At 31.0% G+C, this 12,126-nt stretch overlaps 1 protein-coding gene across 5 annotated transcripts in view; it reads left to right on the top strand.

Annotated features, from left to right (window-relative positions):
* The first annotated feature begins 1,360 nt into the window (after nucleotides 1–1,360).
* LOC127728229 (disabled homolog 2-interacting protein-like) overlaps nucleotides 1,361–12,126 on the top strand; it is a 130,649-nt gene continuing 119,883 nt past the window's right edge. For 3 of the 5 annotated variants that reach the window (XM_052235458.1, XM_052235459.1, XM_052235457.1), the window contains exons 1-3: nucleotides 1,363–1,534; nucleotides 9,790–9,914; nucleotides 10,766–10,916. In XM_052235458.1, coding sequence (XP_052091418.1) covers nucleotides 1,486–1,534; nucleotides 9,790–9,914; nucleotides 10,766–10,916 — 325 coding nt within the window. In that variant the 5' untranslated portion in view covers nucleotides 1,363–1,485. Of the gene's footprint in view, nucleotides 1,535–9,789; nucleotides 9,915–10,765; nucleotides 10,917–12,126 lie in introns of all 5 variants that reach the window. The other 2 variants (XM_052235462.1, XM_052235461.1) reach the window with 1 other exon arrangement.

Raw genomic sequence — 12,126 nt, 5'->3', positions numbered from 1 at the left:
CAATGGATTTAGTGTACTAAGGAGACCACGGAATATGACGTCCACATATACTTGATTTATGATACTCCATTCCATGTGTTTCATAGTAAAACATTATGTGCTTGATTATGTAGAAATCGTGTTAGGAGTGCGAACACGTCATCCACATAATGATCAACTACGTAACGATTGCTATAATTGCGTTCGTGTTATAAGAATAGTTGAAATAGATCTTATATACTTTTTTTTTAAATGCAAAGATGTCTCAACTTTATTTTGTTCTCATTATAGAAAGGACTCACATATTTCAGAGTTTAGTAGTCTGTCGGATACTTGTCATTTTATTTATAAATATAAGAAGATGTGGCATGATTGACAAAAAGACAATGTAAGCAGCTACATTCAGTGGCGTAAGAGTGAACTTAAAAGTGGAGGAGGCTTGTGAAAGTGACAAGTGACAGGCAAAACATTAATAAAAAGTTTTCTATAGTCTAGGAGTTATTCACTATCCTCTTTCATGTTCAGTATATTTTTTTGCCAAGAAGTGTTGGCCGGGGACACTGAATTGCTCCCTTGCACACGGCTCAGTCCTACACCAGTGACTACAATGTCAAGGTCACCGTGTGGCCTTCAACAATGATCATTGAAATCCATATGGTATAATCAGCTATTTAAAAAGGTTCTAACATAACAAAATGTGAAACAATTTAAATGAGAAAACCAAAGGCCTGATTAATGCCAAAACAATTAACGAAAATCTTCTGAAGGGAAATATGACCTTTTTTATGTCCTCATTTTGCTCTCAAGTTGACAAGGTTTTAAAAGTAAGGTTTCCTTGATCATACCTGGGGATAGTATATATTATGTTCAAGATCATACTTCTTGGTTTTGATGTTGCAAAGTGGTTTATGAATATAGATCAAACCAAGGATTTTTTTAGTAAGAATATACTGTGACAAATCCTTGATAAAATAATTTGGTCGATTTTATAGTCAAGGGTGTAAGAAACTGGGACTGACTATATTTTTTTAAACACGTGTCCGCAAACCAATCTGTCGGTTCAAACGTTTATACTCTTGACTATTCAATCACTCTTTTCTATTATGAAATGTTTACTCCGTCATATTTATAAACGTTCTAGATCCATAGTGTTTACATTTCCAACTTCCACGTGGGTCCTGTTTACAATATTCAAAATAGATCCCGCACACAGATTTTAAACCAGATCGCGTGCATTTCAATCGATTTAAGTGAGTGGAAATTAAAATGCGAATAAAGATTATTATTTATAGAATAAGTCAATAATAGTATAAACTTTTCAAAAATGTATTTAAAACTATTGTCATCATGTATTCCTACGCATGACTGTCGGAATTCTGCAAATCGCACAAGGCTGACAGGTGAAGAAGGCCGTGTTTATTGATTCATCATGATCTCGCGCAATTTTGAAAAAGTGTAGTATTTAAAAGTTCATAGTTTGTCATTTTATAAAATGCACTGAGAGATATGAACGATAATTTGTTTTGTCGATATGAAGGCTGGCTTCAAGTTTGGGGTGAGTTTCGTCTGCACATAATTTCACTAATTTTTACCACGCACACACACACACGCGTAAAATTCAATTTAACAACTCTGCACACAACTAGTTTTGTTTTTATTTTGAAAATAAGGAATGTGACCTTTTGTAATAAATTTTCGGAATAATATTGGTATAATACTATGGACCAACTGTATTTTTATCTCTATATTGCTAATACATTTTGTATATTATCTAGGACTGTAATAGTCCCAGTATAGTATTGACCATTTTGACCAGAGAATGAGATCTGTAAGATTAACCCCTTAAGAAGATAACCGCAACTATCCCTATTTTTTAAAGCCTCTCTCAAATTGTGATGTCAGTTATGACAATAGTTTTCATACAGATTTAAAGTTTGAAAATACATGTAAGGAACATAAAACTTGGGTGGATGTCATTTATTGTACATGAGAACTCTCCAAAGATTTAAAGAAAATAACATTATCTCATAGAAAAAACAGTTTTATTGCTGTTCTTCATCCAATCTGTCACTGGCCAAGTGCCAATGTAGTAGCAGATCCTTTTTGGGCATAGAGGGCATACCATTTGATCGAGAAAAAAATATGGTATCCTCTGCAAATTTTTTACCATTTTCCACAATCATGTCCCCCTTTCCTCTGACCCTGGATCCTCCCTTGCATTGCATCTTATATATTTTGTTCTTACAGATAAAGAATATATATATATATATACATGTATATATCTGTAGTACCTTGTGGGAAAATAATTTTGTATGGAGAAGACTGTCAATGTCATTTGTAACCATAAATTATAATCCTCCCATAGATCAACTGTTATTTCAATAATCACAGGGACTATAAAATCTCAATTAGAAGATGAAGTTTAAATAACTAGACATTTTAAATCAATTCAAGAAAGTTTTGTAAAACTGATGGGATAAGGTTAATGGGATTTTGATTGTCTTTTATCTAAGCCTATAGTTTATTTAACATTAACAATTTATACTTATTTACTTGAACCCTTGTTTGTGAACACCAAAATTACTTGTCCATGTAGAGAAATGGAATATTAAGGTTATAAATTAATTAAGAGAAGTCTGCACTGTTAGCCACTAGTCCAATGCTTCTGACTAGTAAAGTAAAATTTGGAATTGTAAGTATATGCAAAACTTTGTTTAGACACATAAAATAAAATATCAAAATATTGGTCTTAGGACTAGTACAGGAGAGCTGATCCGTTTGAATGGTAATGTAGTTGGTATAGATTTTGGTGCAGACAGAGATGGCTTAGGATTTTATTTTACAGCATTGTTCCTTATATGTAGACTATGTCCTATACAGAAAGCTAGACTATAGAATTTTAAGTGATCATAAAGTTACACATATATATATATATATATATATACAAAAGGGATATCCTGCTATAGGCCCACATAGTGTCAAAGATCAGTCAATATTTAACAGACTGTGTAGGAGGGAAAGTGGAGATTTTTTATGACTGCCATGAACTTTAAAGGCTTAATTGTTTCATTGACTTAAGTTAAGGTGATCAACTGACTACACACTAGCCAAAATTGTACTGATCTATTCAAATATTTAATAGAGTTATGATGTTTTCTAAGACTTATTTGGTGACATTGTACAATTGTTTTTTGTAACACCTGAGAGTGTTTTAAGATGTAATAAATGTCTTGTACATGTAAAATTATTGTACTGGCTGTTGCTCATAAAACACTGTAAGTATGTATTTTCAATCATAATTCTTTCTCCTCTGCAATAAAATGATGATAAGAGAAGGTTTTATAACTCGCCATGTTACACATTAACCTGATTTGTTCTTTACCATCCAGACTATATTTATAACCTTAACAAGATAAAATTCCTCAACAAGCAAGTCCTGGAAAACAATTATCCGTAATGGAATAGAAAGATCAATTTCTGACTCATGCACATGCATGCATGTTAGTTAGTGATGATGTCATTCTTCAGGCTGTTAATTCAAGATTGTAAAATGTCAAAATCATTCATTTTATCAATAATAGTGAAGTTTTTTTCTATTTGTAAAAATGCAAATGAATCCCTTTAATTGGATACACATTATTTTAATTAACAGTTGCAGAAAGTTGCTAAAGACTAGAGTATTAAGTCATATGATATGCTCTAAAATCAACAAAAATATGATAGAATTGTTTGAGTCAATGTGTTCTCTGATTAGGAAATAGAATTGATCTTCTTATGAATTTGATCAGCAATTGATTGTATGTTGATAAAAGTGATTCTTTGTATGAAATGAATAAAAAAAAAATGAAATATATTTTGAACAAGATGAAAATGAACAATATATTTTCAAATTTAATACATAAAGGGGTATAATATTTTTGTGGCTGATCTAGGGTTCGATGAAAGGGGCCATATTGTCCATAATAGTCAAATAAAGCTCCAAGTGTATCAATGCAAATTTTATTTTTGACCATTTTTTGCCCCCACCTAAATCTGCCACTGTTAACCAGAGTTAGTTAACAAGTTTATTAGACAATTTGTTATTTCTTCTACTTCAATGATGTAATTATCAAGGTTTTCTTTTCATCTATAGTATCAAGGCTATACATATATATATGATCCTTCCCAGTAAAAGCAATAATGGAATAAATGCTAATTTACAAAGTACACTCTTCTGATAACAAATGAAATTTAATGCACCTATTCCTTATGAAATATGATGAATATAATAAATTTGAATATGGTTCACAGGTTCAGTAATTACTTCATCAATTTCATGACAAATAGATATAATGCATTACATAATTCAGTTTATACTTTTGACCTCTGACACTTAAACATATGGCATCATGCAGTGTTTTCCCTAGATATTTAAAAAAAATGGGAGGTTGACTGAAAGAATGGTGGTTATGAATTCTGACAGATGGGGGCTTAGGAAGAGTAATAGGTAATTTCAAATTGATCCATATTGCCTAATATAATCTTTTTTATAAGGGTAAAGTATTAAGATCATATAGTTCCCTTCTTTAGTTAAAGCACCCAAAGGGTGAGTGGGGAATAGAAATATGGCACTCTTGATCATCTTCCAACCGTCAGTAAAACCCTTGACAAAGTGGGATGTCCATTTGGTGCAGGATGCATAAATTCACAGCCACATCAGGTTAGAATTGAGATGCCTTGTGTAGAGAGAATGCCACTTTCTCAGCATGTTAAAAATCCATACAACTTGTTGAGGGGTCTGTAGGTGGCCTGTTGCAATTTGAGTGAAAGAACACAGCAAGTCCATATAAATAAACAGTTTTCTGATAAAGAGTTTATAAATTTTGGTGTTCCACAGGGCTCAATACTTGGTCCCATTTTGTTTGTTTTGTACATAAATGACCTTCCATTACACATCAAAAACTGCCATACAGACTTGTATGCTGATGACACAACTATGCATACATCAGGAAAGAGTATTGCTGATATGCGATTAAAAGTACAAGATGATCTCCAATGTGTTGAAAAATGGTGTCATAAAAATAACATGTTCATAAATTCAGATAAGACTAAATGTATGGTTATAAGACAAAGGCTGCGTTTAAATCAAGCAGAACCAGTTCTAACTATTGAGAATAATATTCTTCAAAAATCATCAATTGAAAAACTTTTAGGTGTTAGAATTGACTCTAATCTGTCCTGGACAGGCCATGTTAATTACTTATGTTCATCAATATCATCCAGACTTCATTTACTCTCTAAAATCAAGAAATTTCTAAATATTGATTCAAGAAAATTGTTTTATAATGGCTATATTCTCCCACTGATAGATTATTGTTGTATTATTTGGAGTGGTTGTGCTAAAAATGAGCTAGTTAGAATAATAAAATTGCAGAAAAGGGCTGCAAGACTTATTTTAGATGCTGATCCACTTTCATCATCAGCTCCACTGTTTAAACAGCTTGGGTGGATGACAGTAGAGAACAGAATCTCATACCACAAATCTGTTTTGATGCAGAAATGCCTTAAGAACGAAGCCCCTGTATATCTCACTGAAAAATTTAAAGAAATGCCAGAAATAAACCAATATTATTTGAGGAATGCGTCTTGCAAAAATTTACAAGTTCCAAAAGCCAAAACAGAGCTGTATAAGAAATCTTTTATATATTCAGGATCTATTTTATGGAATAACTTACCAACATCCCTGAAAAAATCAACCTCAAGTACAAGCTCATTCAAAAAAGATTTAAAAAATTACTTGTTGGAACATAAAGAAGCTGTGTAATTTTATATGTATAATAATTTTCACACACTTACTCAAACTTAAGATATTGTTGAGGTAATTTGAATGATGCCAATACTATATGAATTTGTAATTTTTACCTGTTTTGAAAATTGTATATTTCATAACAATTTTTTATTTCATTTTTTCATATATGTGTGTTTGTTTGATATTTTGTAATTGTTTGTTATATTTCATTGTATTTCATGAGGGCCTCAGGGAAGATTAGTTTTATAGCTAACTGTGTAACCCTCTTTAAATAAAGAATTATATATATATATATAATTTAAAATTTCTGTCCCTATCCAATTAATCAATTTTCCAGTGGCGGTCCAAATTTTCCACCCTCCATCCAGGTCAACACCTTTCACTGGACCTACCTATTTTATGTATTGTTAATTTGTTTTTGTCATCAACAAGCAAGAAATATTTGCCACTGGAAGTTAAACAACCAAGCAACTATCAATCAATCTTTAGTTAAAGCAATAACCTTTCAAGAGGGTGTTTAAACTGTAAATCATAATTTACAAGAAATGAAATGGAATTTCCATACTTGCCAACATTTCAAAATGCCCATAGGGGTTTTATGTGTAAGATGGCTCTTATGACTTATAGTCCTACAAAACCTTTAAAGGGGCCTTCAAGTTTATTTTAAAGTTGTTTTTTTGCTTCTTCATACTTTCACAATCCTATAGCCATGGTAAAATTGATTGTTTTGAATTGTGATAAAAAATTGCTCTTTCAAAATTTAGATTTGGGTGCTTTCATGGGCGAAATCCCCCGCAAATAGTGACAGTTGGCAGGTATGAATTTCTGATTTGGCCTATTCTTTTACTTTTAGACCTTAGCTTTTATCAATTTTTGGTGGATCATCTCCTGAGTTTTTACTTGATGACTAAAAATCGATAGAAAAGATACTACATGTAGGTGTTTACTATGTTGAATACATTATCTATAAATCAACAGGGATTTAAAAGTGCTAATTGTTGACTCTTGTTGACGCTTCATTGCTGCAAAGCAGTTCTTCTTCCCAACAAGGGAAATAACCTGCTTCAAATTATTATTTTAGAATAAAAGGAAGGATTCCGGAAATGACTTTTTGGAAAGGGGTTTAGCAGACCAACTGCTGGATTTTTATTTAATATTTGTGTTTGTCATAGGTTGTGTTGCATTTACTTGCATACTTAAGTTATTCTCTAATAGATTTATTTTTATGCCCCCGCCGTAGCGGAGCGGGCATTAGGTTTTACCCTTGTCTGTCCGTACGTCCTTCCGTACGTCCTAAATTGGTTTCCATTCTCTAACTTTAGTTTGCCTCAACCAAATGTTATGAAACTTATACACAATGCTTATTACCACAAAACACAGATCAAATTTGAATTTTTCTGCCGTCTCTTTTACAGTTCTAGAGTTATGCCCTTTACAAATGGAAAAATTGCTGAATTTTTCATTTCCGTTCTCTAACTTTAGTTTGCCTCAACCAAATGTTATGAAACTTATACAGAATGCTTATTACCACAAAACTCAGATCAAATACAAATTTGGGTAACGTCTCTTTTACCGTTCTTGAGTTATGTCCCTTTATAATATTTTATGCAAGCGGGGGCATCATCTGTGTCCCATAGACACATTCCCCATTTATTTTAGTATGGATTTTTTATGTTACTACAATTTGATATAAATTGCTCATTTAATTTATTGGTTTTCAGTTGTCATATATACTTAGACAATAAATTGCATTGAAATACCTGTTATCTCGCCTGATATGGATAAATAAGATCACATGTATTTCCTTTGCTACTGATATCAATATCAGTATATATATATATATTTCAAAATTCAAGAGTCTATCCTAAATTGAGGTAAATTATATGGCCTTCCAAATACCGTTTCGATTTCTAACATCACTGAAGAGACATTAATTGTCAAAATCCGGATATGGTGTACAAATTTTGCACCTCATGTTTGCGGTATACCATCTTTTCTGCAAATTTATTGTTTTCTGTTTGGTAATAAATCAATAATAAGATCCATTTTGTTACATCTGGTGATCCGTTTATTTGGCAATCGCCAATGGCAGTCAGCAGGGTTTAAGAACATCAGTTGTTCGACCTGCTAGTCAAATGCGTTTTGTTAAAATATACTTTTTCACTTTTGGTCTTTTGGAAAATGTTGTTTGTGCTGTATTTAGACCCCTCTACCAAGAAATTTGTTTTGCATGCACACGTATAAAAATTGCGGTTTTTATCCAACGCAATCATAGGTTTGAACGTTGTTTTCAATTTAGATTTGTATATATATATATATATATATATATATATATATATATATGTCTGTAAAGGAAAATATGTCTGTAGAGGAAAGAATTTTCAGTTTTTTCAAGGTCTTTTATAAGCCACCAAACTTTTTTTTAAGGATAGGCACTAAACATTATTGCCCTTGTTATGTCTGAAAACAGTAAAATTAAATCTGAAGGATATACCAACATTCTAATTTTGAAAACTTTTTAATGTACAAGTAGTGTTTTCAACATTTCCATTTATTCAGTATGCATTATGAAGGATAGAAAAAGATAGTAAAAGTAAAAATATATGTGCTAGAACCTTTGATTATTCTTTCATGTCTTGTCACAGGTGTGGTTGACATTACTGATCTGTTTTATTATGACAAACAATGCCCAGGACAATAGAACTACTTTTTTCTCTTCAGTGGGCATAATAAGTAAGGAATCTTTGTAAATATTAGTTTGAATAATTGGGACAATATAATATTTCCATGTTTAAATAGATTTGTTTACTGTTTAATTCAAAGGTTATATTATTGTGTTCATAAATGTTCAATAAAATCCTTTCTCAAGTGAAACCTTTCTCCAGTGAAACCTTTCTCAAGTGAAACCTTTCTCAAGTGAAAAAGTTATATTTTAAAAACATTTTTATATTCTGAAAATGTAGAAGATTAATACAAAAATCAGAAATTATTTGATTTGAAAAAGAAATTCACAAATACAGTCTTTGGTTTGCCCATTATAGAGAATAAAAATTTTCCAAAATTGTAATATATTTCACATTGGTTTTCCTGACCTTGCTGCAGTAATTTGAGTTCTATAGCTCATCATAGAGGACCTCCAATTTACTCAAGTTGAAGAACAGCAAGAAAAACTCTATTCTCATTATCTATGCTTATTTACAGATTATCAGTGGAACTTTCTACTCAATATCTTGTCTTTCCTATTGCATTAATTATATATAACTTGATCCTGTCCATAATGTTATAGTATGGTATTAGGTTTCTGTTTTGCTTTTTTCCAATCATATTGTGCATAATATTGTTGTAAAATGATGCCCTTTATGGGTTCTTGATTAGATTAATAAAAATTCTTCTATAACAAATGAATTTAGGCAAACTTTTTGTCAGTTTGTCATGTTTCTTAAGTTCTCTTTCACATATTTTCTGAAAATGTTTCATTATCTGAGATAACTCATGCAGATATGTCTGGTATACAAAAGTAAACAATAATATTTGATGTGAGTGTGATGTTTTCATGTGTTAATAAAATTATCCAGTTGTTTGGAATTCAAACTGTATCAACACTGTAAATACATGTGTAGTTGAGTTCTATATCAACATCAATCTCTTTTATTAATGATTGATAGATATTTAATGTTGTGTCAGCACACATAGCTTTTGAGTGAACAGCCCCCTTTCTTTTAGAGTGAATATAGAAACCCATCAGATAAAGGGAATATATACCAGTAAATTAAAAATAATTGTACAAGCTTGCCATGATTTTTTGCTTCAATTTAATCTTTGTAAGTTTTGTAATTTTGTGATTTATTTATAAGAGTTTGCATCTTTTATAAACAAAATTGTATTCTACTTTTTAAATTTCTACCTTTTACAGAACAGAGCACTATGTTAACCATGGCTTGGTTTCTCAAGTTCAAGTCTGCTTTTGAATTGATGTATTTTTTTCTGAGTTTTAATATTTTGATATTTCTTTCAAATTTTAGATGCTGAGACAGGATTGCTTTCCAAGGTGCTAGAAGATGGAAATCAGCCAGTGATACCATGGCAACCAGTTTTTGTTGTTCTGCGCCAGGATTTAAAAACTTTGACATGTCATAAGGAAGAGAAGGTGTAACATTTTAGTAGTATTCGATAGATAAACTGTCTGTAAAATCTCTTCATTACAGTGAGGTGTAGTTCACTATTTCTTGTGTAATGTTCTAACACATTGTAAAGATATGGCAGTATGGAAGGATGTGGTATGATTGCCATTGAGACAACTGTCCACCAGAGTCCAAAACTCCAAATGACATGCATGAACATAAGCATCTATAGGGCACCATATATACGGCCTTCAACAATGAGCAAAACCCATTACTTGAAGTTGACATTACATATTTGAACTTAAATATAGTTTGCAATCAAACTTTAGGAAGAGCTTGTTGAGTAATGTTGATATAGTCTAAAATTGTATTTTTAAGTTTCAATCATTTTCCTCGTTTATGATTTGAATAAGAGGAGGCATTAAAAGTTATGATGATGAAGTAACCATCAAAGGACACAAATAAAAAAAAAACCAAAGGTAGCATTTTGCTTGAATCAATGAATGAAATAAGTAAAATATGCAAAAAGAGAGGTTACATGTAGTTACGTTATACCTAAATTTACACATTAATTTGAATTATGACAATCAAAATTTAAATTGGCGAATATTATACAATTATAGCCTTTGTATGAGGTCGATAGGAAGGCTACAATTGTTATATTATTATTTTCAATACACCTAAAAAAGCACAGAAATTCTTTTGAATGGTTGTAATGATTGTGTTGCAAAGTTTGGAGGTTTTCAGATTTCAATTATCTGCCATTTTCAATCCACCATTGAATATAAAGTTTAACATGTAACTCATTTTGAACGATAAAATTAGTTAGAATACACAAAACCATAATATTAACATGTACAAATGTATATGATTACAGAATGCTTGTGATGTGCCCGGATTACAAGATTTAATGGTGGTTAGAATGGATAATGGGAAATCAGAATTTGATAGAAGATATGGATATGATACATTATCCAGTATACAAGAACATGTAGAAAATCGGGATCATGATCGACCAAGAGTTACATGTATGTAAACTGTATATATAATGCTCGTTGAACTGTTAAATGTTCAAATCTTCTGAATTTTAATGATGCGACAGTTACCAAAACTGCTTAGAAAAACAAAAGATCTGGGTTTGATCCTATTATACAGTAGTTTGTAATACTAATATAATACTAAAAGAAACTCCAATAGAATCTTATCTGCTCTAATAAGCAATATTGTTCCTTCATGTTGCTCTGCTGCTAAACATGTAAACAGTTTTAAAGTACAATGTCAGAGTAAAGACGTTGATGTTTTTAAGTCAAAATTAGGTTATCTGTCTTTGAACATTTCATATTGCCATTTACATGGAAAGGGGTATCTGTCTTAATTGGACTATACTTTTAAAGTAACCACTATTATAATGGTACAATATTATTTAACCTCTCCATGATTATTGGATGTCTTTTGTTTAAAACTACATATTTTTCACAGCACATGAAAAAAATTCTTGTTTTATTTCAAGACCACAGAAATATGAAGCTACTTTATAAATATATATTATTTTTTAAAGTTTAAAGATTGTAAAAAAATAGTGTTGGACCTGACAGAATTTTCTTTAAACATTTCAGAAATTTAAGTATGTAAGGTTGTCTTTTGTGAAAATTCTTCTGACAATAGTTGTAATTATGTACAAATGGGGTTGCAAAAAAGTGTTTGAATTAGCTCCCTTTGGCCTTCAAACTGCAGTTTAGTGTTCATTGCCAAAATGTAGTTGACTAAATCCATTTTTCTACAAGTCATATGCAGTTAAACCTATTGTAATTTTGATGAAAAGCAATTAATATGCAGTAACAGTTTGATGTTTTAGCCAAGAGTGAAAATAAAGATCATTATTATTATTTGGAAAGGAATTAAAGCTTATTTTCCTTTAATTTAAAATAAAGCATTTGTTTATGTTTGGAAGATATTTCATTTAATATCTTTATAAGGGACCAAACATTTAATCTGCATGTAGATATGATATTTCCAAATTCAAGAAAATCGTTCACTGTACATGAGGAAAAAAATATAAATGCAACTTTTGTATTATCTATTGAAAGGCAAATTCCAAACCAGAGATGGAGTAAAACATAACATGTATATTGAAGTTTATATGGCTGACCCCTGACATGTTTGACCAGTTTGTTATCTCATTAATATTTTCATTTACTTGTATTGATTAGGTTCAACACTTTGATAAAGACTGTCAAC

This window comes from Mytilus californianus, unplaced genomic scaffold, assembly GCF_021869535.1.
Source record: "Mytilus californianus isolate M0D057914Y unplaced genomic scaffold, xbMytCali1.0.p SCAF_2, whole genome shotgun sequence".
Classification (NCBI taxonomy): Eukaryota; Metazoa; Mollusca; class Bivalvia; order Mytilida; family Mytilidae; genus Mytilus; species Mytilus californianus.
Note: the sequence above shows the minus strand (reverse complement) of the source record. Positions and strands in the feature narration are given on the sequence as shown.